Source organism: Bombus pyrosoma, linkage group LG1 (assembly GCF_014825855.1).
Source record: "Bombus pyrosoma isolate SC7728 linkage group LG1, ASM1482585v1, whole genome shotgun sequence".
Lineage (NCBI taxonomy): Eukaryota > Metazoa > Arthropoda > Insecta > Hymenoptera > Apidae > Bombus > Bombus pyrosoma.
In genome coordinates, this window is record NC_057770.1 from 2,022,815 (window position 1) to 2,049,678 (window position 26,864).

The window sequence follows — 26,864 nt, forward strand, 5'->3', positions numbered from 1 at the left end:
ACAATCGCCATTATGACCAATTCAAGAATCAGTTTCCGCTCGTTTGTTTCTTGATAATCAGCGAATTACGTAAATCTTCCATAAGGTACGCGATTGCCGGAGTATTTGAATCTCCATTCTCAGCTAGATGGAACATTCGTAGAAAGAGAACCACTCGGCGAGTGGGAACACGTTCGTGGAAGACGCGTTCCTGGCACCATGCGCGCACGCGTTCGTTCCGCTCGTTCCCAGACAATGCGGACTTTACGCGCCGCGTAAGATAGTCGGGACGATCCTCGAGGGAGATACCCCTCGCGCTTGAACTCGTTCATAAATTGTAATACTTACTTTTGGATTGCTTCCAGACGGCGCGAGTGTAACCTCGTGGCTCGTAGCTCGAACTCGAGCAACGAGGCGAACGATCCTCGCTAAGAATGCCCTGTACGCTCCATTTCGATGTCACAGCTTGCGTTTATAAGCGTACGACCGTATTATAGTAACTAACTGCGCTTGGCAATAACCGGGACACTCGCGTTTCTACGACTATCGCCGTTGCCTTCCGCGCGTATTTCCTACTGTCGCCTGACGTTACTTAAATCGCGGCACGGTGATAACTCGGAGCCATCGATTTTTCAGTAAATCATCCGACGACTTTGACAAACGACAGTCGTGGAATCGATGTCGTTGGTTGCTGTCGCAGGTGTTGGTTATTCGACGATCACGATCGGGATAGTTATTCCATCATTTCGATTGGGGTAGTTATTCGAACAGTTTCTTCCGTTTGTCAGTGTTAATTCCCGTCGTTGGATCGTTACTCACGACGAGATTTTACATTAGGTTCGAGCCAGATTGCTTAACCTGGAGAATTATCGGCGACGAGTTTCAGGTTTGTTGACTTTGTAATTATTGAACACGATTAACGAAACAATTATTAATTCTTGACGTAATTAACGCCGGTTTTTATCGAGAAACGGGCATAATTACGCGTGTATAAATCTACTTACCTTCCATTGTACTGTTTTAATTATAATCATCTACACGATATAGTACACTTACGTGATAAATAATATCGATGGTTTTATAAAATACGAATTAAAGTGAAATATTCCGAAGCGAAGTAATTGGACGCGCGCCATTGCGAATCATCTACGATCTAACGATAGCGGTGATGGTTAAATCGACGATTGCAACAACGAGTAGATAAATTTCTCGTACGAACGATTAGCTTTTAAGCTATGCATTTGCGGATATAACGTAACGGTTATTCGATCGTATTTATACCGGAAGTCGCAAGAATCCACTCGTCGAAGATTTATTCTGTACATCGGTATAGGGATATTTTCGGTATACGCGATATTTTCGAAATATTCACCCTTTTGTCGGACTTAATGACTTATTTCGCAATTTCGATGCAACGCTGCCGCTCGCATTAAGTTAGCAGGGGCTAATAATTAATTACGCAATTCGAACCGATCCCGTCGCTAGCCCCCCCCCCACCCTGTACGTTGGTGCGCTAAGCATTTCCACGTTTGATAATGACGTTAAAATCATCCGATGCATGCCGACGATTTAGCGTAATTTGCTCGAAACTGCTGATAACCGTAGCGAAGTAATGATTTTCAATTCGAACGCGATATTGTTATATGGTTCGTATGGATTCGGCTGGGTCCCTACGCGTTTCGACACGATCCACTTTTATCGAACGAAATTACAGATTATTAATAAGTAATCACGTCGAATCGGATCTGTCGAATCTACAAATTTCATTACACTCGAACGCGCGTTATTTTATCATGGTTCCCTTTTGCGCGTCGGTTGGCTGATTTTGTTCATGGTTGGATTCATCGTCGGAAGGAAAATGGCTCGTATATAACCGTTCGAACTGTGTGCATTAAAACGAAATCGTTAATTTTCCTGACCACAGAGGTGAAAGGTTATTTCATTCATCTGGCTAGGGGTTACGATATTTGCCTGTGTACTCGTCACATAAAGAGTCTCTTATCTCGTTTTATGAATATCACAAAGTTTTATTAGATGGATTCATAAGCAATTCGCGTTTCCCCCCTATAACGGTCGGGCATAAATAAACTCGAGCAATAGCTCGATAAAACGTTATTCCCTGGACTCTATATCACGTTGCTCGATACTCGTGCTTCGTGAATATAGCCTTTAGAAAATCTGCCAAAAATTCTATGCAAGGCTATAGAACCGCTTTGCAATGGAACGAGGTAAAGAAAACTTAGCCATAAACCGAAGCTTATACCGTACCGACTAACTTCAAACTTATGAATCACGGCGGCCGACACCGCGAGTAGGAGGTTCTTGTAGGAAGACAGATTTTTCCCATTACACCGGCTACACTTTCACCCGTGTAATCATCCGCGTGTCGCTTTCTTCGTACAAGAAACGACTGAAAAGGGAACGCGTGGTACGAGTCCACGGAGCAGAATTTTTCGCATGGTCGTGCTACCCCACGACCGTTTAAGTGGCGGATTTTCTCGAGGACGTCGCGGGTGCGTAGCAAAAAGTAATATTTACGGGCGCGTACGATGTTCGAGCGACGGCCCTCTGGCCAGAGTTCTTTTATTTGCCATAACTCAGGTCACGCGGCTGGTAAGAAAAAAAAAAGAAAAAAAAAGAACGAAGAGAGAAAGAAAGAAAGAAGAGGACAAGGACGAGGTCGGGGAGGAAGGAGACGAAAACGAAGGAGATGAAGAGGACGAAGAAGAAGAGGGAGAGGAAAGAAGGAGGATACGAACGAAACCAGCGCCCTCGCTGGAACGCACCGGGCCCTTCCTTTCCCAAAGTGATTTATTTCGTTTGGTGGCCGCGAGCATGCGCGGCCATTCAAACTTGGCAATTTTTGCCCGGGCTAATCTGAAGAAGCATGAACGTTTAACGCGCGCTAAGATGTTATTAATCACTCGCGGCCGTATAACGTGTAGGAAGACGAAAACCCGTGCGAGCGCAACACACAGGTAAAAGGGGCTGTTTAGCGTCGACTTTTACACGAGGTACCCCGGGGCGTTCGGCAACCAGCGACTCGTGTATTCCCCTGTGCATCGTGCGCCGCGCGTTAAAACTGCGATTTCGCTAGAATTGAAATAATTCAAGTCCTCCGGGGGACGCGCGCGGTCAAGCCGGACGTGCCAACCGTTTTACTCTCTTTCCATCTCTTTCTGTCGCTTCGCAGCTCCGCGCTCACGGAAGCATTCCGTGTACGCGCGCGTTCCAGGAGCAAGCACCGAGAGGCGGATTCCGATGCCCGATGCAAAACTAACGAGGAACGAGGCAATTCTGCTAGAAGATTAACGATTTCTACGGCGAACCTTCGGCGATCTGTCGTTCCTGCACGCTGTAACCGTAGGAATTAGAAATAGCGAGAGGAATCTTACGTTTGCCATCGCTTCAAATTTTCCATTACCACCAGGAATGAAGGTATACGGAAAAATGCCAGTTTCCTAAGTAGGACACTATACGTGGTAATTTTCTATGGATAAGAAAATCGAAGTTTCACGCTCGAAACGGGAATGGATTCGTAAACGGTTACCAATCATGAAGATATCGTGGTTGAATATCATCCAATAAGTGGGATCAACAGGGTATCGCGCAATCTATAATAAATCTCCAATAATCTTCGTTTGGTTGTGCGCGCTAAGCCGTACAATTGCTCGGTCCACTTTCGAGCCGCAGCCTCCATTCGCCAAGGTGCCTCGCGTGTCTTCGCGCATCATCAAACGGAAAGAATAACGGACTTTATCCATTAATTTTTCTTCCATCGTAACAAAGTATCGCGTACGTGTAACAAGGAACGCGACGCCCGATAGCGATAAATCATCGTCTGGTCTGCTTGCAATGCGCGTGGATAAAATCAGTTTCGAAAGACTACGTCCGCGTAAAAACAGAAATATCGTACACTGTCCAAAATAGTTTCACTTACGCGGCTGTATCGCGATATCCAGTTTGCTTGCGATCTTTTATCAACGGACGTTGAGGTCTCCAATCTTTTCGCCGAATTCTCTGAGACGTCTCCTCGGTGCTTCTCTAACCTATTCCCTTTCCATTTCGCCATCTCGTTCGGCATAGACTTTGTCCCATAAGAGATGCATAGTCTCGTCTCGCCAAAGAACCACGTACGTCCCAGTTTCCGAGATCGTCGTGTAGACGATGCGCGAGAGAAAACCGTCGTTCCTCGTTACGCATCCTCGTTCGTTCAATTCCATCCTCGGGACAGGATTACTCTGGCGAATCAGCAGGGTTTTTGCCGTGGAACAACGCGGCACCGCGTGATGAATTCGTAGTGGTTTATCGACGAGACGATGCTCGTCGGGTACTCCGCGTTGAAGATTCAGACACTCGAACGAGGAAGTCACGACATGGAGTTATTAAGGAGGAACCATGGAGTAGCGCGCGTTTATCCAACGGACTCGTTAACATTATCTTGAACAGCGTGCACGGTGCGTGCGGGAGCCCATCTCGAATCCAGAGATTCCCCTAACGAATTTCCTGCCCCCGGGAAGCTCGATCGTAAATCACTCGGCACTCGAGGCAGCCTAGCAATGCCCTTTAGACCTTAGGTTCCTTTTTAACGAGTTGCACTAGCTAGCCGCGGCGCTTTCGATGTCCGTAGGGTTCTAACTTTGCCTCCACGCCGAGATTGCAACCCTTGCGAAACCTCGTCCCGCACCTGCAGAGAAGACCTACTTCCATAATCGCGTAATCTGCCGGCCCGTTTATCACAGACGCAATAATTCTCTCTCCCTCTCTGTCTCGTGTCGTATGTACGTACTCTCGTGGTATTTGCCGTTGCAACTATCGAGGTTTGTCGCCTAACGCGCGTCGATTCTGGTCATTCAACAGCCTCGTTGTCCGCGTAGATACAATGGAACATCTCGGAGAATTCGTGGAGGACGGTTCAATATTCGCGTAATTTTAATTCTATTCGCAGCTGATTGACGCTAATTGGTCCATGGTAGTTCTTCAACGTTTCTTTCGATCGCACGCGAAACGCGAACAACAGTTCATCATGCAGCAACTATTTGCGGCAGACACGTTTGCAATGGAAAATGAGAAATGGCGGGTGTAACGAAGAGAAGCGAGAAGTTTAAAGGTTTTTCGCGGTTGCGGCGGATGAAACTGGCGGGAATAAATTTCTCGGTAAATTCATGATCGAACTGCCTCGAACGATTTTCTTCTTTCGTTCCTCTCGTTCAGACGTTCGCCCGTATATTTTTCGCTGGTGAAACTTTCCTGCGTGTTTTCTTTTCCCTCCTATTCTTCTCGTCCTCGCGTCACGTCTACGAAATCAAACGAACACGCCGATAGTTTGTAAAACGGTTACGCGTTTAACGAGTACGCGGGAATTACGTGCAATGAGTAATTGTGTTTTATTGACCAGTAGCGGGAACACGCGTGAAAATTCCAGTTGCAATTTCGTCTGGTATTATGCGATGCACGTCTCGCGCATTATTTAAAATACACGATCTCCGCAACGGGCCTGGAATAATGACAAATGCGTTTTCCGGACAGTTTCGCCGGGCAATTTCCAGCGGAATCCCCGTACGTGCTATTTTTCCATCGATTTCTGGCAATTTTAATTTTATATTTCGCGATTAACATACCGCGGTCGGATACGAAGAATTCGCACGCGCGATCAACGCTGTTTCCCATAAAAATAACGAACAGGTTTTCATAGCTGATACATTACAACTATACTCTAAGAAGTTTCGAAAATAACAAGTTGGATCTATAGAACATTCGTGCAGCGTCGAATCTTCGGCCAACTTCGCCCTTTTCTTACACAATAAACCAAACTTATACCGCCAACTCGGTGGCCTATATAACAAGATTGTTTGCTCTTAAATGTTGTCTACTCCGCAAACATGCCGTTATTCGTTAACCGATGCTACAACGAGACTTCCCAACCACTCCTCCGACAAAGTCGAAACTTTATCGCTTTTCTTAACCTCAGTTCCAAAATATCAAAGACAAAGCACGCTTTAACGCAAATTATCTCGATAAATATATTTCTTAAAAATTAGATTCGTCGTCGTCGCTCACCAAAGCTTTTCGTTATTACGCTATCGACCTTTCTACTCGAAATATACGTTTCGTTGGACGTTGGAAACTACAGTATCTTGGTTCGCTTCGCGCCACGAATGAACTACTCTGTTCGTTGAATGATCGAAGTATCCAGAGTTCAGACTGTCAGCGAGACGACGTACAAATGTGTGGACATTTTGTGGCGGAAATGGTCGTCGTCCGTTGTTTTCTGGCAAGGATCTTGTATGCCAAAGCCCAATTATCGAAGTATACCGGTTGCTCCGGTGCATCTCGCAATGACTAAAGGGAATGCCATGGTTATTGCAGGTGTGCCGCCGCGCTGGGTAAAGTTTGGTCCGTATAACGTCAACGAGGAGGAGCATCATTGTCGAGCAGTAATTCTACGGGCTAACGTGGCTGCACCGGTTTCACCCCATCCCGCCGGAAGTAGAACGCATATCCGGCCGCCGATAGCCCGACCCCTCGTTAAGATGTTTCTCGACTGGCTCTCGAAATTCGTGGGAACACGACGCCATAAATTTTCGGAAATTTTGCTGGCGCCGAATTCCTGCAACCTCCGCTCCGCTCTTTCGCCCCGCACCACCCAATTAGCGCTCGATTATCGCCCGATGGAAAACACGCTCGTCGTCGAACACCGGCTCGTTACGATTAACGACGCCCGCTAACGCGTTTCCACAACGCTCCACGATGCTTTCTGTCTTCCGGATTGGTTTATGGATCAGATGACGAGTTTCAGAGAGCTGAATTGTAAATTTCGAGTCATTGGTTCGTTATTTCCTCGCAAATCTCTGCACAGTATTTGTACAGTAGTTTGTCGACAGTTAGTAAATTTAGAGGGTTGAGTCTAACGAATGGAGAAAGAAAAAAGACAAAATTTTGGAGTGGAATTTAACCCTTCAAATATGGATACGTTTTCACCAATAATTTCCTCCAAATTAGAACTCAAGAAAATAACAAAATTCGGTAGAGTATCGTTAGCGTTACGGTACACGCTACAGCAACCGTATTTCATGGGATTTTAGATTCGTCGTATTTTAAGATTTCTCAATGTACAATTCACAGATTATACAGGATATTTTATTGGACACCGTAAGATGAGCTTGGTAATACGTTTAGAGCGCCGGCAGATTGCGACAAATTAATCGAGGAAATATCAGGGACCTCAGTAGCCATTGATGTCACCTATTTCTACTGGAAGCGGTCCGGTGTAATTAAAAAGCCGGGACGAAGGTAGCTTCTTTGTTCGTCGTGATAGTCGAGACCGAGCCACGGTGCAAGAAGCATCTGACATTAGCTCTCGTTAGTCTTGATCGCGGCCACTTACGTAAATCACCCCGGGAATTCCACATTTGCTCCGTGTCACACCCCCTTCCTCCATACCGTCAACCCTTCCCATCCCTTGCTTTCGCTCGCAAGAAGGTAAATGTACGCGGGATTACGGTACCAGTGAAATTTATTCTATTAATTAAGTTTACTCCTGGTGCCTTGTTCTCCCGGTGGACCGACTGAGACGGTCACTTCCGGTCCGTGTAATCCAGAAGCGGTCGTAACGCTCTCGTGCTTGACGAACACCGTGTCGAAGCACTCCTAATTTTCATTATGTCTGCTGGATATGCGTCGCAACTGTCCTCCAATCAACTGCTCCATTAAATGATTAATTATTACACCGTAATCTCTACTTGTACTACACGCACTATCGATGATTCTGTACTTTGTATTAACGATTAGATTTATGACAGAATATATTTCGTCAGGCCGCGTATAAAAACCGAGTGATTCTTTACCGGTGCGTTAATATTGGAGTTTACGTAACACGTGTGTAGTGGAAACCCGAGAAACGCATAGGGATAAGTGGTTTCCTTAGCGAATAGCCGGAAAAATCGCGGTGTCTATCCATCATCGTGTCGTTCGGTCTGTCCAAGCGAAAATATGACGTGGCGTGCAGCCGCGGAGGAGGGTACACGTCGACGTCGAACAGCGTATCGACTCGGCACGGCCGGTTACGTGATGTTCATTAGCGAGCGCGACTCGTAAAAGCGAAACGACTTGACATTTAACAAGGAATCGATGAAAAGATAAGTCGTCGTGCATCGCACGAAAGCGTTAACCGGCCACCGTCTCGTTCTCCCCCTTTTCCTTTCGTCCGCGGTACACACGAGGCTTTCGTCATTCCCGATATCACAGAGTGACGGAGAGATCAGTAGAAACTACGTGACCGTTATCTCTTATCGCTTGTATTACAAGAATGTAGACCGATTAGATCGTGAAACTCGAGAGGGTTTCTCTTGATGGAGTAACAGGGGGGTGGCTATCCCTCTTCGTTTTAACGCTGACCAAATGGTAATAAAAAGCAATTTCCCGTTGTAAAGAAATCGTTACGGGATATCTGCCACTGGAAACGGAAACGTGTCCCTCGCTCTATCGTGATCGCTTTAGAGGATCTAATATCTACGTTTATTACGTCGTTGAAATTTATTTTCCGTAATTAGAAATTAACTTGATTGTACGAAGATTTGAAGAAAAAAAAAAAAAAAAAAAAAAGAAAAGGAAAAAGAACGAATACTCGAAAGTTCTGCGTACCACGAATCGTTGATACGAGTCATTGGAAGAGACGTTAACATAGCCTAGTCGGAATGGAGTCAGATCCAGTAGCGTGAAACATGGACGAAATCGGGTGGAATCAAACGGTCTCTCGTCGACCATACCGATCGCATACGGTCAGCCGTTCACTTTTATCAACGGCCATATCTGTCGACGAATAGCCGGCGAATCTTTATTGCCGATTCTATCGGGGCAGGTGTCGCGTGCCGTGGACAGATATCCCCAAAGGGATGGACATTTTTCATTTTCACGTACGAGTGACCGCGCCCGGGTTCGAAGGTGCTTTTCCTCCGGAGAGCTCGTTGCCGAGTCGTTCGTCCTACGACCACCGACAATTCTCCCAGCCTCTTCTGTCTGCCTCACCTTCGCGTCTATAAATAAAGGGAGGCGAAGTAAGTGCGGAGCCGGTAGGTTGTCGTCAGAGTCATTAAGGGTAGTGCTTCGGTTTCCCTTGGAAGCGAACACACGAAACCAGCTGCGCGTGTCCGTGCACACGATATTAGGAGGACGTATGTGCGAGTGGCAGCGCGAGCGAACGCGTGCGTGTACACGCGTATTGTAGCGGCACGTAGGAACGAACGGCTGGAAAGAGAAGGTAGTAGGTGAATTGGAAGGAAGAGAGGTCGGCCTGTCGATGGAAAGGGTCGAACTAACCGGCATTGGCGTAGAACGAGGATTCGAGACTGTGTTTAACGCAACCTACCTCGCTACCATTTTACCCGCTGTCATTTTTCTCTACGTATTTACAACACACGGTTCGTTTGAAACAGAGAAAGAGCCTCTTAGAACGAACAACGTTATTTTGCCGGCAGAAACCAGATTTACGAGTTATTCGGAATTTTAACACGCCGTGCGAGCTACGCAATAAGAATACGCCATCGGCGCGATGGCGTGCTGCATTCCCATTGAACGTTTCGCTGAATGTACTTAGCAGTGAGTGCGTGAAGAACCAACGACTATTAAACTCCTCGCCAACACGGCGAAGCTACGACGTTGTTTCGTGCAACGAGTCGCGAGTACCATTAGTGGGAAGGAAGGCAGACTCGCGAGAAGGAAAGGGGGGGAAAAATAAGCGCGGCCCGTGGTCGACGGATAATTTGCCGCTCGTTATTTAATAATTCGCGACGCGAGAATTTCGACAACGCCCAGCAAGCAGATACCGTCCGTGCGGGGACATCTCGTTTAATGGGCGCGCTTAAAACTCTGCAAGGGGTGGCTGGAGAGCAACTTGCTGTTACCAGCCACGATCGTAAAGGTGTCCCTGTTTTTCGTCCAGCTCGTAAAAGTCGCGACGAGTAAAGGGTTGAACCACCGGTGGTTTTCCCCTGTCTGTTAACGAAATCAGCCTCGAATCGTTGTCCCGACGAATTTAAACGCGTAAACGAAATTAATTGGAGAGCTCGCCAGTTTCTCGAATAAATAACTAAACACAGAAACGTGAAAATATTAGATCTCTACGCTATTGCGATGAAACGTAGGTACGTCGTACGTAACCTGCCGCGAGGAAACATTAGCAGAAAGGTTGAAATACGCGGCGAGACGCCCTTTTGTACATTTGCTTCTTCCTAGCATTGTGCTCGGTCCCGCGAAACACGCTCGTCTTCATTATGCAATGCCCAAATGTTAGAAAATTGCAACCGCGCGGTCGAGGGCACGTAGTCTGAAAGCATGATAAAAATTATGCGTGCGCCTCGTTTGTTCTCGGCGATTGAAGGGGTTGGCGCACCCTCGTTCTTACGTCGTTACGCGCGTGACACGGTTCGAGGGTGGTTCTTTCTGTTTCTCGGCGTGTTCGCCCCGACTTGTTGGGTGTTCCGCGTGAAAATTACGGTTCAAGTTCTGTCGTAAAAAAATCCCATTATCCAAATGTATCTTTGTCTGAATATCCTCGTTCCTTCGTCGGGATATCGTGTTAGTTCTCCTTTTTAAAATGGAAATAAGATACAATGTGTCTAAAATTACAGGGTGCAAAGAATCGAGCAAAACGCACGAACGGTATATACGTATATACATACGCACAATGGTGGGGGACTCGTAATTGAGATAATAGCGATTCTACGGTGTTATGTGCTTTCTAAAGGATTGTAAAATATCGCACACTTTAAGCGCAACGCGGAAACACGTGGATTACGCGATTTCGAAATAATTAAACCGGGTAACTCGTGAAAGTTGCAAAGATGCAGTCTACGGCCAAGAGTTTACAGCGTAATAAATTTCTTTTTAATTGTTTTATACTGCCTTCTGGCGAGTTGTTCGTAAATTAACGCTCGCCGAACACTTTCATCCTGGAGGAAGCGAATTAAAATGACCATCGTAAACCGGTGATGACGCAGTTGAACGTAGATGCATTTCGTAACTTAAACGAACTTTTCGAATAAATAAATATTCTGTTCTCTTCTTCGACAAGCTACGCCAACGGTATTTTTCTTTTTTCTTTTTTTTTTTTTCAGTTGGAAAACAATTTCAACGTCCATTTTCTTTCCGAAGGTCGAACCTATCTTCGAAAGAAGCCATCATCCGAATTACTTTCTCGCAGGTAATTTGTTTGTCGTTTGTATTTTTTCCATTTTAAGTTTCATCCCTTCGAGCTCATTATCCGGCACCCCCCGGTGGTCGAATCACAGTTGTCGCGACGCGGTTCCATTTACGCGACAAAATTCAGACGAAATAGCACGATTTTCACAGCGTGGACTCCATCAATTTGTAAAATATCCACAGAATGATGGCAATGAAGAGATCGTAAGAAGTTGGGGAGAAATCTCGAGAATATGGTCGAATTGTGAATTATATGATGGTAATAATCCTCAAGAAGGAATTCTGATGTAATTTATTCATACGATTCGACGCCGATATTTGGGTACAACACGTTCCTTCCACTTCTGTTTCCCCTTATTTCTTATTGCCTATCAAATATGTAACATTTATTGACCCGGTAGAACGTTTTTAGATTACCAGGCGATTATTTATGACCGACCACACGTTAATATCGGAACTGCGACTATTTCATACCGCAGTGCACATTTGGCGCACGGAAGGGTTGGTCTAATCACTTTTTAACTACATTAGCACCGGTAATTGCGCCCCCTCCTTTCCCACCCCCTATCCACCTCGGGGCAACTTTCCGACGGGGACCCCTCGTTGCATCAAAAATAGATTACATCGCGTTCATATCTGAATTCATTTTCTTGAAAGCAATGGAACCACGATGCCACCTACGAATAAAGATAACTACGAGTAGGAAATTTGTTTTCCTAGACCAATTTTCCCGGCTTTGTTTATCTTAGGCACTCGAAACGAGTTCGATAATGAAGAAACGTGAGTGTCCCTCTCCCTCAATTAGCTATCTATTTTTAACGGGCAAATATTATCCGTAAAAGAGCGGAACGATATTTATCATTGTTTTTAATAAAAGAACCTTCGGGAGGACATTGTCCACATTGACGTCAGATTTCTTTCTTCCTACCTGTCCGTTCGAACTTTTAGGTCTGAGTGTCGAGCAAACAAAGTTAAAAATTGTTCCCTTTGTCGCGCGACGTTCCCCGTGACAGGTTGAACCAAATGATAAATCAGCGAGCGCGTCCAAGTAAGTGTTTCTTTATCTTCGCCTCAGCTCGTTCGCCGAAAAGAAAGAAAATTATCCGTGTGGCTACGAAGTGAAACGTTCTGGCGAAAACGTCCCGGGGAAGAAGAGAAATGGGGAAAACCGAAGTGTGTGCGTTCTAAACGATACCAGACCCCTGCAAGACAATCTTGCCACATGCCTCTCTCTGTCCACTAATAGACTGCACGTCAAGTCTTTTTCCACGACTCCCCTTTTTCCCTATTTCTCTCCCCCGCCCGCCCCCCCTTCCCAGCCTTCCCCGTTGCTTTTTTTTCCTATTCTATCCTTCGCCCACGATCTCTCCGTTAGATTCACTCGCCACGACGATGGATAACCTCAGAACCTTAACAGCCGTTTAATTTGTGTCTGGCTCCACGTTTTTGCCGCGTGAAAGTAAGCTTTCTCGGTACGCGGAATAAAACACACTCGTCCTCGAGTCGGTGGGATGTCCGCAGGGTGTTCCCGCCTGTATTTCCGATTTCTTTCGCGTCGCGGTAAGAAAAGGTTACTAATGTCTGTTGGCTGCTTCGTCGTCGACATACCAACAATGACGCTAACAAATTGCTTTAAATTTTTTTACCCAGGACCAACGGGACACTTTGACGAGAGTGGCGAGGTCAAGGACTTCGCTTCCACTTTCATCGGTCACGTTATGACGTGACGTCTGTCAGACCGGCGAACGGTAGTACGTCCATTTGTCATCTCGCCTTTCCTGTCAATCACGTCGTCGCACCGTTGTATTATTTTAAACGGAGCGAAATCTTGTTTCTCTTTTAAACGATAACACGACGTCATAGCGCAACGCGTATTCCACTCCATTCCAGATCCGGCATTATGGTAAATCTATCATGAAATTCTGATTTCTTCGGTAATTCCGTTGCCGCTCCACTTCCTGCCTCTACCGAAACGCTTGGATTTCGCACGAATTACGCGCACCAGGCATGGACATATCTCTCTGTATAGTAGGCGTTTCACGAGATTAGAAGCAACGACGTTTCGTCCGTCGACCGCGTGTTACATTTGCATAAACTGTCTTCGGCGATGGCATAACGCGGGAAGGGGTAGGGGGACGAAAAGTCGAATAATTCATCCCGTGGAACGCGAGAGCGGTCGGATCAGACGGTCGGTTACACGAGGGAGCGCTGTCTCGCGCGACATTTCGTAATTTCTAGACAGCGGTTGAGAAGATCTAATTTCCTAGTCTGTCATCCATGGCGCGAGAACGACGCGCAAGCCTTCGTCACCGGCGTGGACACGGACGGTTACGAATAGTTTCAAGGATCCATTTAAATCCATAGGACGTGTTGCTGATACGTAGCGAAAATATCATCATTCATCAGCTTCTCTGCGATGTCCGTAAAACGGCGTACGTACCCGAACCATCCAGCAATCTCGGTTTATCTTCTATTCTTCTAATTTTTTTGTTCTCCCCCGTTTTATTTTCTTCTTTAATCCTCGCTACGCCGTCGAGGTAAATTAGATTTTCAATTTGCCGGCACACGATCGTCCCGGAGAGAACAGCGGCCAACGAAATCCAAGAGTTTGCCGTTGATGGTCTTTTAAATTACAGAGCCGGCCAATTTGTCCGCGAAGCCCGGGATTTCGAATGCGCTGCGACTAGTCTTTGTCTTTCTCATGATGTAAATCTTAGCGTCAAGCTTCTAATCGACACGTACAAAGTTCTTTGTTCTCTCCTGTTTGATTGCTTTCCTCGCCGCTCTCGTTGTTACGCGAAATTTTACAGTAGTAAAAAGCGGATAACTGTTATTTTATTTTCTACTCCGACGCGCCTGTTTCTGTGCCATGGAACTCCTACTTTCGACTAATCCCGTGCCGTAACTCGTTTAAGAGGATTATTTTGTAAAACGTCGGGTTACTCTCCTTTTTATATAACGAGAAATATAAAGTGCATCAAATATTTAACGCGAAGTTTGTCTTAACGTCACAGACGTGCAGAAGTTTGCAAGAGCGATGAAACTGTCGCGGTATTGTTATAAGGAAACCGGTTGATGATTCGCCGCGACACGCTGTCTAGACTCGACTGAATCTCACGAAATTCGTAATTCGAGGAAACTAGAGGAGCCGTCGATTGCTTCCCGATGGAAGGTCGATTTATACGGCTCGATACAATGATGCAATAACGCGGCGCGATGTATATGCATTCGAGGGATTGGAAATTCGAAATGTAACCGGTTCGAGCGGCTCTTAGAAATGCCGGACACGTAAAAGCCGGGACCCGTAGGGTTTACAGGCTGTACCACGAATATGTATGCCGTACGGGCGGCCGTGTACGGCAAATCGCGATCCCTGGATACGTACGTATTATCCGTATAACCTCTAACGTCGATTGTGGCTTATGATATTACGTACTCTCCATTACGACACGTACACGCACGGGCCGCCCCGTTCACGAACACGACGAACGTGGGGGCTGCGGCGATGTAACGAGTAAATTGCTACATCGTTACATTTTCCTTCGTGCTTCTGCACCGATCTACAGACCGACGCGTCGTTTATTATTTCGTTAATTATCGTAACAGCCACCTGGCAGCAGGAATGACGCGTTCCGAACGAGCTATTGACCTCTAATGAACGTATCTCGATCGCCTGATTGTGGCGGTAACGAGAAAGCAACTTGGTACGTTACGAAGGACACGGCCAAAGGCGCAGATAATTAAATGTAACTGCGTAACACGTGAAAAATGATCCGTAAGATACGATCTTCGAACAAAAGCTGCTTAGTACAACAATACAGCGCGACATTCAGCTGCGCACAGGGGAAACTTGAAACTTTAAAGTAAATACGCTTCTTGTCAACGGTGCGACGTTGTATACCTTATACGAGTTTTAATATATACTTTTTCTACGGCATTAAGCTCTCCCAAAGCCAAATTCTTATTTAGCTTTATTAAAGAGCGTGACGACTTTCACGATTAAATATTTGTGTTTAGTCTCCCCTTGAGAACAACGGAGCTGTGGATTCGACCTTGAGCTTCCAAGTAAAATAATTAGTTAGGCTCACCCCGAAAACCTCAGCCTCTGACCCTGACCTGTCAACGTACAATATTTATTTTAGCTCTTTACGAAACTTTTAATTTCACTTTATCCTGTCATGGCGAAGTATACATACATATACCTTTTCGAGCTTCTCACGATGTTTACGGATATTGAGAATAATTGGCGTGCATAATCGTTACGATTGAGAAAACGGCAGACGAATAAAGGAACGAGCCAATGCGGTTGTAAAAGAGACGAATCGTCCATCCTCCTGAATTAAGCGTTTGGTAGAAAAAGGCTGGCCGTTCGTTCGTTTCTTGTCACGCGGTTTGCCATCTTTTGACTGCTGAAATATTGGTTCTTGCCCAGTCCTACATTCGCTTTGTATGTGCACGGGCGCCGGTGATTTCCATTAAACTTTCGCAGCCGGATGCACCCGTATAACTTTACACGGGCTCCTTTTTCTCGCGATTCGTACACGCGCCATAGCGTTTCGCGCGAAAGGGAAGAAAAACGGCGCAGAAGAAAAGAAGCGGAAGGAAAGGGGAGTTTGTAAAGGAGGCGAATGTTTAAGCGGCGTGATCAGAGATACGAGAAGCATGGAGGCTGCTTATTAAATTTTTACTTGGACGCGGCGAATAATTTGCGACCGGCTCCATGGAGACACGGCTCGTGCGCCTCGGTGAAAAGAGGCAAAGAGAAGCAGGAAGAAAAAACAGGTGAACGTGTACTGTGTAAGCCAGAGGCTTATCCTCGAACCAAGAACCAAAAACCAACAACTGGACCAGTGGATTTCGTTCGCGGGCATCGACGAATCGATATCTCGTCGCGTGTATTGAATTTCGTTCTATCGAGTTCGATCGACCATTAGCATAACGTGTTTCTACGTAGTCGAATACACGCGATTTTTTCTTCTGACGAATTTAATTAAGAAAATGCCAATCCTGCCTAACGTAGAATTTATTACCTTTGAAAATTTTCTTATAAAATTTGATCAACCCTTCAGTTTTGATCAATGCTTTCGGCATTAATCCGCAGAATGTTTTACGTTACATAGTGTATCGGTCATAGGTTGCCATACGATCTGGATTCATTCGATGATAATTCGCAGATATTCTCCGCGAATAGGATCCTAGATACCGTTAGAGGTCATTGGTATCGTGGTTTACCAAATACTAAATGCCACCCAAAGATAGCCTGCATACCCATAAATTAGGCACTTAAATGAGACGTAATTCCGAGTAGCTTCTCTACATATGTCACATACAATTTCGATGATCCCGTTGATATTGGCGAAATTAACACAGCCGGATCGGAATTCCATACTCCTTTCACGGAGCATTTAAACGTCGTTTCGATGTGAAAGGAAGAGAGGCTGAGGGACGTGTCACGAAACAAATTGATCTTGTGTTAACGCTTTGTTCACAGGCGAACGCAATCTAGTCCCGAGATGGAAATTCCCTAGCGAATCGTTGGCGTTCGCCGGCCCTTTACTTGCAGCACGCCGTAATGAATGTCCTGGTGCATGCGGCATCGTGACCTCTTCGGACGGGCGCGAGCCGATAAACTGGATCCCTCGATCATCGACGAGGATTTATTGCATCGTCGTGGAGGCGCGCAAAGGGCCGCGATCCTCGCGTGTGAGCGATGTTCTTTCCTTCGATGCGATTCGAGCAACCGGCTCTTATTTACAACCGAGACCGATCTCCAGGGACAAACGAATTGTCTCGTCATCGACAAAGGTTCCGTGTCCACATAGTCGCCGTGATTTTTAGCCAAGGTATCCCGAACGTGACCGGAATCGACGTTTCGTCCACAGAATCGCGAATAACTCGACGCAACTGTAAAGTCTACGTTGGTTCTTGGATCATTGCTAGGAGGGTTGCCAAGAGGATTTTCGCATTACAAAACGCACGATTCCCCTTTTCTCTTTTTCTGTCTATGCAAAAAAGCTTGCGGAGTGTGGCAACGTGGTCGTGCAGAAATTCTCACGTAACGCAACTACTTCTGGATTAACCCAAGCTTCGAACGATCGTCGCTCGCAGGCTCGATTTAACGCCACTTCTAATCTCATCTCGGTGTTTTTCGCCACGCTACTGCAACCTTGCATGCTATATAATTACATTTTGATCTGTGTTGCACGGGGAGGACAAAAAACGCGAAGCACGGGCTACTAATTGTAAGTCGAAGCTGAGGCAGAGGACAGGATGCGACCAGACCGATAAATCAATGACGCGAAATGTTTTCCTAAATAACAATCGCATTCCAGCTGGTCGCTGATCACGCGTTCGTTCTGCGGAGTTACAGGGTACGATCGCGTACGTACACACAAACACGCGAACGCTTGGTCCGTCCACGAGGTGGGCGAGGTTCGAGAAAATAAATTTCTAGATCGATAGGAGGTAGCCTCTATCCGGTCGCCCGCGCGCCTCTTTTATCGATCAAGGTCGGTTCGGGACGTGGCGCGCCAAAGAGGAAGATAGACAGCCGGTTACCTCGTGCGAACGTGCGACGAAGATCAGAAAGGAGAGAGGAGACCCGTTCGGATGTTCTTGAATGTAAATGCAAGTGCAATGAGCCGGGGGACCGAGCGGCAAAAAGAGAAAGAGACGGCAGACAGCGACAGAAAGGGGCGGGAAAGGACCGAGAGAGCGCGTGAAAGCGCGCAAGGAGAGCGCACGGAACGATGATATTTGATTTATGTTCGTCGTGGGCCGCGGGCCGCAAAAGAAATGATTGTAACTAAGATTTATTTCAAGCTCTTTACTGTCACAACACCGACTTACCGGGGGTAATATCCCAACCCAGCCGGGCCCGTTTCGCGCTAAGTACAAGCTCGTTGGATAAAAGTCCATTATTGAATGGGGACCAGTTCCTCCGAAGGCGAGGGCGATTATTTAATGCCATGGAGTCGAGTGTTAAATTGGAATAGATTGCCGAGTGAACTTTCTCTCTCCTTCTCTTTCCTCGCTTCTCTTTAGCAGTTCACCCGTTTTGCGACTGTTTTACTCTTCCTCTCTCTTTCCCCCCTTCTCTCTCTCTCTCTCTCTCTCTCTTTCTCTTGTTTTCTCTCATTTTCTCAGTCTATCCATTTATCGTTCGTTCCACGGCCTCTTACCGTCTCTGTATGTTCTTCGTTCCTTAAATCGCGATCGTCAATAGCCGATGGCATATCGCGTCGCGTCCCAGCGATCGTATCGAAAACGAAGGGCAAAAGTTCGCCGATCCTCGGGACGCGAACGGATTCCGAAGCTTCGACGGGAGGGAGAGAGAGAGAGAGAGAGAGAGAGAAAGAGATAAGAAAGAGAAGGGAAAAAGGAACGGAGAGAGAACAGAGATTCGTGTCGGTGGTGTGTAACTAGGTGTAGTTACCGGCGACGGAGGAATTTGCCGAGGAAGTAGCACGAAATTATCACTAATTCCCGGGTAATCTTTCGCCGGTTAGTTCGAAAGTTTTGTAATAGTTGGAAAGTTAGGCCCGCTCTCCGCGTTCAAGATATTGGCACTTTGTCCGGGAGACACCGCGGATGCCGGAAGTTGGCCGTGCGGCATCGCGAATCGATAGCCCGGACAAGCGAATTCTTTTCTCAGTTTCGTCGACGAAACTTATTATTTGCTCCATCTATTGCTGCTATATTTCGTTAACTATCGTCTCACTGTTGCGAAACGGACCAAGATTAATCGTTTCTCGAACGAACTAACAGCGCATAGTTTACGCTACAGTTTTCGTCTCAGACAGCGATCGACGATGATTGTTTTATGCTGTCCCATTCGAGATCAAATATTTAGAATATTCACGGCGAGGAGTGTGTCAAAGTTCACGGTGCCGTTCAGACCCCCAGAATTAATTCTCGCTGGTCAAAGTTTTGTGTACTCAGACGCTCGTGTTTACCGAGTCTATGGAGTCAGTTACGCGCGAGTATATCTGTAACGGAGATATCTTAACTTGTTTTGCTCGTTATTTATAGCCGTTGCGATAATGCTCTCTGGGAAAACGATGTTACGAGCTAGTTCGCTCTAGTTCGTATTCATCCTCGAATAAAATAACCCATTAAGATAAAACTAACGTGAATAATTCGCACGTAGGTCTCTTCTCTTTCTGTCGTCATGGAGTAACGTGGAGCAGGAGCAGGAGCAGGAGCAGGAAAATCGTGGCCGATGTAGGCTGCGCCACCCTCGTTCCTCGATTCGATCATAAAATTGCATTAAAAGGCACTCTGGCCAGGCGACTCGATTTTCTGGCACAAATGACAGCACTCCGGCCTCGTTCTTCGCCCGACGCCGCTATTAGCTCTGCTAATTTTCAATTACCCGTCTCGCCGAACGATATTTGCAAGCCACAGTCTATCTCGGACGCCCACCTGCAACAATTTACGAGGCTAATGTGTCTCGTCGTACGACGAAAAAAGAGGCGAAACACGAAGAAGCGAAGGATGTTTCACCAGGCGATCTTCATTGTCACGGCACGGATATAAAATCGGTGAGAAATTATCACCAAATATACGTTGGACTGGTTTCTCGCGTTAAATTAACCGAGAGCGTCGAACACTCTCCCTTGGTAATTATTTTCCACGTTGCTGTTCGTTGATAATTTATTCGAGACGTAATTCGACGACAGGAAAACGTTATCGATCCATTAAGAAGCAATTTATATAGTATTACATGTTAATTAATTTACGCCACTAATTTCCTGGTAATCGTTGTAATAAGGATATTGGAATAATTGGCTGCGAGTATTTGCTACACGCGAAACACGCAACGTGATTGCATGAAGATTAACAACGATCTTCCACTTACGATTCTCGCTTGGACGATCAAAATGGACGACGAATTCTTACATCGTACGATTCTACATCCTGTTTCTCATCGACTCGACTTTGTTCTTTAAGAACGACCCAGTGGAACTGTCTCGTCAGCGTTTGTTCATTATCGAAGTTTGTTGGAGCAAAAGTGCGTCGGCGGGAAACCGAGAGAAACGTCGTTCCTCCCGACGTCCGTTAGTCCCTGGAAATTTCCACACCTCCGTATTATCGTGACACGACGCGATGGGCCAACAAACCAACAAGGGTTAACCTAATTATGTAGCTGCCGAACTCCTCAACTACGGGGAGAAATGGCGTTGCTATTCCGCTCGTACGGTACACGTGGGTCACGAGCTGGAGGCTGGGACAGAGAAAAAGAAAAGAAAAGAAAAGAAACGTTAGGAAAAAAGGAAAAAATCGTGAATCTCTATAAGGGGCAGATAAAGACGTAGATCTTTGACCTGTGGCATTTCTCGGTAGACTATCTCGGTCTCGGCTTCGAGTTCGCCAATAAACTTCAATGAGCTGAACCTACTAAATTCAGGAAGCGGAGTGAATCGCAAAGGATGTAAAGAGGACGGTTACTTTCGAGGTGGTACTCTTCAGCGAGATAAGAATGGAGATTACTTTTGTTCCGTCGTATATAAGCAATTCGTGGATTGAGAGGCTACGTTAGTGGATACTTGATTAAAATTTTGAGTAATTTCACTCGAACTCCCTCCATCGTCCGTTTCTCTGTTTAGAGCACGATGATAAGTCTCGGGAGTGTTAGCAAAATGTAACGTTCTCTGCGAGTTATGCGCTCGAGGGAGCCGTCTATGTTTAAATAATAGTTTTCCGGCTCCTTTAGGGCACTTCTGCGTCCACTAAGACGAACTCTTTGAAGAATCAGTTTACGCCGTCAGATTGGAGCTTTAGTTTCAATGATCCGGAATACACGAGTCTGCACACACGATACATACGTATACTGCATTAGTATTATGCATCTAAAGCAGGGCATAGAAGTCTGCAACTATAGCTTTATTGTTGTAACACGAGATACTTTAATTAACAACAAGATACTCGTAGCTGGTTATTGCACGAAAATATTCAAGAGTCGCACATGCGCCAAGATGTACGAGGACCAGGTGTTGCCCGCTCTGTTCGCTTTACACGGACACGTGGGTCCAGACCAGACAATTATTGATTGACCGTTCCTAAGAAATGTCGAAGGCCCGCCCTCCTGTGCTCGCACGGTCCAGCGGGCGTAATAACTTTAGGGATTTCCCGGAAGAGCCGTCCCGACGTTTACGATAATCAGTCGCCGCGTACTCGGGTAGAGAACCGTCTCGAACGATGTGCGTGTAATGATCCGCGAGGCGGGCCTCGAATCGTCGATAAAACCGACAACGTTACATCGATTCCTTTTTAACGAGACGCGATTAACCCGGATGCCCGGATTTTTAAAGGCGGATCCGTGATTTCTTTCCTCCACCCTCGAGGCTGCTGTAGACCTATTTATTGAATCCGGCCAAACGAGCTTCGTAGCCGGTGCATTTTAATAATACAATAATCTCGACGTTTGTTATCCTTTTATGCATTCGTTTATCGATCGGCATTAACGAGGAAAACTCGAGCGAGGCTTCCGCGACTGACGTAGACGAAGAAGTAAGAAAGAATAGAAAGGGGAAGGGAGGGGGAATAAACGGATGCAAACGGCAGGTTCGCAGCTTGGAAATTTCAGGGTGCATGGCCAGCTTTGGCCCATCCCGTCTCACGGTTATGAAGTTGGAAGCTGCAGATTCGCAGCTGGCGCCACATGGCCCTTTTTCTTGCCCCTTGGTGGCGCGCACGCTGCTGCCCAACTTTCCTCATTTGCCATAATCTATGACCCCCCATTAAGGACGGGGCCTAGCGGCGGCTTACTAAAGACCAGGTAACACGGATCTCTGTGCAAGATGTCTCCGGTAACAACGAAGAAATTAGCGGAAACTGGAATCGCGTGGGCTCCGGTTGCAATCGGCAGCTCCCGGGGAAAGATAATGCGCGACTACGGAGGCGGCGGCTGAGCAACGATTATTGGGGTTGGCGAGCGTGACGCGCGTGCTTTCCATCGTCTTCGACTTGGCCCATATAAAACACCTTTTATCGCTATGTACCTCGTTCGGAGCTACGTGGTTCACTCGAGGTAAAAAATAGAGACTGGCCTTGTAACTTGCTGCAACTACCTCGGATTAATCTGCATTCCTCGTTGTTCTCGTTTATCACCATAAAAGAATAACAGAAGCAACTAGACGCTGCATTTTCGGAATACCGCGTTTGTCTCTTGGAGTAACGCAGAAAGAGGAAAAAGAGACTTCTCGCGGGAAGAAGCAAGATTTCAGCGAGCGTTTGCAATAATCAACGTTTTCCTCCGTAAACGGGCGGTGACTTTTGAGTGAATTTGTACCCGGTTCCGGGGATAAAAGGAGAACGCACGAAGAAGAATCCAATCTCGAGATCTCGGAATGTTATACATTCCCCCGTTTTCCGTTCCGAACGCTTGATTTCTCCGCGAGAATTCGAATCAATCCCCGACGAGTCGAGTACGATCCGGATTTTATTCATGCAGGTGCGTTTGTACACATCCAAGTAATAAACCTGTCGCTCGTGAAGTAAATCAATGTAGCTCCTCCCCTTTCCTCTCGTCTCTTCATCTCTCTCTCTCTCTTCTCTCTTCTCTCCGAACACCGCCGCCGTTCCCTTGCGATCGGGAGATGGCAAAGGCCACATCGATTTTGGCGTGAGATTAAAGTTGGTAGTTTCAAGGATGTTGGAATGGAAGAACCAATTTCCACTTACCCGTGGCGAGATGTAAAGCGTGCAATTTTACCCGGTCGAGTCGAACGAGATTTATAGCGTGCATCGCTGCTAAGCGGACCGAAGTTTTTCGTTTCTGGGAAGGAATTTTCGAAACACCGCAACGAAACACTCTGAAATATATATCACCTCTGCGATAACGATTTTCTTCGATCGTGTCAGTCGACTGTTGCAGCCAGTTAACGTACGAAGAGGCCATTTACAGCGATCGAGAAATGAAAAGGAGAATCGATAGTTTTGGAGAGTCGTAGGCAGAAGCGATTTTCGAACACCCGAGGAGAAGAATCCGTCGGTAGTCTGGATAGCTCAATTGGCAGTGCAGTCATCCGGCAAATGAAAGATCCGATGGAATCATCCTTTTTTCCTCTTCCGAGAGCTACGTTTAAACACGCTTCCTCCGCGAAACACGACACATACGGACAAGTTAAAAACCTTGACAAATTTCAACCTTCAAATAGGATAAGCCGAGGTTATTTGAAATAAAAAGATATTCGAGTCGAGTTGCGCGATCTTCTTTATAATTTATCAAATGTGTTTACGAATAATTCCACTTGATTGCAGTTGCAAGTCGCTTAAAAATTATCCGAATGGTTCTAAGATAAACAACGAAATATATCGTGAATTTCACGCTACATTACTTTATTTCTGGAAGCTACTCCGTTGTTTATTGTATCAGTTTTTATCTAATATCTCGTCGGTGTTTCAAGTTATTTTCTCATTTTTATATTTTCCTCCACTGATCCTATGGTGCACGATACTTTCACCATCTTCCGTTATCACATCACAAGCTAACTATATATCGTACGATAAGTTCGATTATTTTATACAAAGTTGGAAACTAAATTTTAAAACGTTCAAGCTTAAGGACAATCCTACCTTGTTATACTTAAATCAGTGTTTCTCCAAAAATCTTCGACTTCTCATACTCGAACAATCACATTGCGAAAGAGGAACACCTTTGAAGCCATTCATGGAAAATAGAAAAAGTTTCATCGCACCCTTAATCTCGTTTGTTCGCGCTTTCATCACGCTGGCAAAAGGCAGAAGAGGAGAAAACGGTGCTGCTCGGCAATTTGCCTGCATCACGCGCGAGCGCGAGACGAGCGCGGTAGCGGACGGTATCTATTAGACGTATATCAATATGAGATCTCGCAGAAATCGCGGGCTAATGGGCATATCGGCATGCGCGGCATATGGCGGCGCTGTGAAACGCACCGTCTCCGAGCGTCCGACGATGAGAACGAGCAAAAGCGCAGAAGGAGCGAGATGCCTGAGCAGAGATGATCGCGATGAAGGGACGTGGAGCCATAGCTACGCAAGTACGTGGCTTTTGTACGGGTGCTTAGAAGCGTGAAGGCTCGCATAGACATTATTGCATTATCCGTGTAAATGCGCCCTACGCGGTTACGAGTGTGCGTGCCTTATTATAAAAGCCGCATACCCCGTGCCGAGAAACAACTCGCACGAACCACACCTTGGTAATCGACGGACTTCATAGAAGCATAAACGATAGCTACGGATGTGCTTCATGGCAGGGCGGTGTGGTTTACGGTTGCCTCTGGTCCAGGAAACTCGAAGGGAACCGCGAGTACGAGCCGCGGACGCGATGCAGATGGTAAGATTAGGAAAGACGAAGTTTTAAGATCTTGCTCCTTTGTCGGTCTTATTCCAGATCGAGAACGTGAGGTTTATAGTACGCGGAAATTGTTGGAGGGTTAGATTTTTGGTATACGGCGAGTGATATTGTTCAGGGAAATGTATGCAATTTGTATCGTAATATGCGAGTGCTGCTTCAGATGTCTGTGAATTATAGTTTCTTCTATGGTACATAAAATGTTGCTCGCCTTTAGAGAGAGTGCACAAAATAGTCGTCTTACGATTGTCTACCAACGATAGTATCCGTAGTAGACACGATATCTGCTACACGTATTACGTATGCTACTTGCCCCATTTAAAATACACAAGGACGTGTCCAACCATGAGATATAAATCCTGAAGGAAACAGAACGCGCGTTGATCCAATTCTGAACGAACGTGCAGCAGGAATTATCCAACGATCATAGTCGATCTATTAGGAAATCCTGCAATCTAAATGGATCAATTGCATTTTATGAAGATTTCTCGGAATATACGATCGGTGTTCAGTCTTTAAAAAATCGATCGACGAATATCGTTGACCCGAAATGTGACGTAATTCTCGCAACTTTATCGCTAATTCCTTCGCATTTTGGCGACATTGTTCGACGATTCACCGTGACTTATCATTGGAAACGATCGCATCGATGTTGTCGCCGACTGACGCGATAGTACTGCGATTTAACGGTCGTACGTCGCTCCGTCGGCCGATCGTACTGCAATTTTTGTCTTGTCCAATCGAAATGCCAATTTCATCCGGCACGGAGTGATTGCCTCTCTGTATACGGCGATCAGAGGAATCGGGGAATTTTCACGTGAATTTTCTGTTTTTCTCCTGGCCACATGTCACTGTCAGGGCCACTCTCGCGAGGCCCGACGATACGGCACTGGCAGCCATTGACCGTGACGGATGAAACGCGAAATTGGGGGGTTGATATGCGCCGACAACCTCGCGCTTCCTGCAAGAAGCACCTCGTTCGTTTCCAAATTAAGCTGTCGTATACATGGCGTCATAACTGCGTACATTCGGCGAATAACCAGTTACGCGATTTAATATACTTTATCTTTCATGATTCAACAAGAATATCGATAATAATGGTAGTTTTATAATACCATGAACTCTCTTTTAGTCCCATTCGAGATCGGTCTTTATTTAAAAAAAAAAAAAATTCTTAGAAATCGATAAGCTCAAAGTCCCGATAGTCTCAATTATTGACAGCTCTCTTCTAGCTTAAAGTCACAAGCGTACAATTCTCGATACAATGTGATATTCTCGGCAACGTTGTTCGTACGCGAGCTTATTTCTCCCGAATGTTTTTGTATTGTATTAATAATTTGAAGCAAAATGATACTTACGTTATAAGCTCGCAAACAGTCACCAGATCGAACAGTTAGTTTCGATAAACGCAACGAAACGTCTGCTAAAAATCACTCGAGGCGCAGTGGGAATCGAGTAGTTGAAGCGCTCTGATGATCCCGGAACGCCCGGAGGAAGCAGAAGCTGGTTGCGCGTCGATTGGCCCGCGCGACACGTTGATTCGAGACGTTTTCGCGACTTTTCATCGCGACATTTTCGCCGGGCAAACGCGGTTCTTTGTGCGGCGGGGAGTTAAAGAGAACTTGGCGGCCCGAGGCAATCTGCCCGAGGAGATTTTGAATTTCGTCCTGTGCCACGGGACCCACCAGCGTCACCAGCTTCTTCTCTCTGGCATGGCACTAGCACGTTCTGAAATCCTCGTTTCCTCAGAGAGTCGAGACTACTACCGTCTGTCGATCCGACCTATCGATCGGTCGAGTGAAGAAGAAATGCTGAATCCTCCAAGACCTGCATTGCAGCATCGTCGTAAACCATATTTTACAATTCCTCCGGGCATCTATCGCTTCGTCCTGGCGCGGCTTTTTGCCCGACGATGTGCTCCATTTTCGTTGCACATCCCGCAGATGAGAAGGCTGCGTCATGTCCCGTTATCGAGTCTCTTCTTCGACTAATAAAATCTTTCAAGAGTTTTCATTTGACAGTTTCGCTACGTTTGTTCTTCGGGAAAGTATTTGAACAGTTATCGTAGAAAATTGTTATATATATGTGTGTTGTATGTATCATATGGACTATCGTGATTATGTTGGTAAAACTTGAAGCCGATCTAAAAATATATATAAAAGCAACAAGATATTCATCGCAAACTTATATTCAATACAAAATTAGTATACAGTATTGGTATGTTTCTTTCTCATGAAAGGTTTCTACATATAAGTATCGTATACTTCCGTGACGTTTGTAAAGGAATTGGAAAAGAGTTGCGATCGGATTAAGCCGAAAGCGATTTCCTGTTCTTCGGTCTCGAGAAACA

General features: G+C 46.0%; 1 protein-coding gene across 3 annotated transcripts in view; it reads left to right on the top strand.

Annotated features, from left to right (window-relative positions):
- Window positions 1-26,864, top strand: part of LOC122566123 — a 222,003-nt gene that overhangs the window by 141,143 nt on the left and 53,996 nt on the right. Inside the window, exons 3-5 of one of the 3 annotated variants that reach the window (XM_043722897.1) lie at window positions 11,094-11,179; window positions 16,670-16,881; window positions 19,328-19,446. The exons of 1 other annotated variant lie outside the window; for it this stretch is intronic. In XM_043722897.1, coding sequence (XP_043578832.1) covers window positions 11,094-11,179; window positions 16,670-16,881; window positions 19,328-19,357 — 328 coding nt within the window. In that variant the 3' untranslated portion in view covers window positions 19,358-19,446. Of the gene's footprint in view, window positions 1-11,093; window positions 11,180-16,669; window positions 16,882-19,327; window positions 19,447-26,864 lie in introns of those variants that run through there. One more of the 3 variants, XR_006316401.1, reaches the window with a different exon arrangement.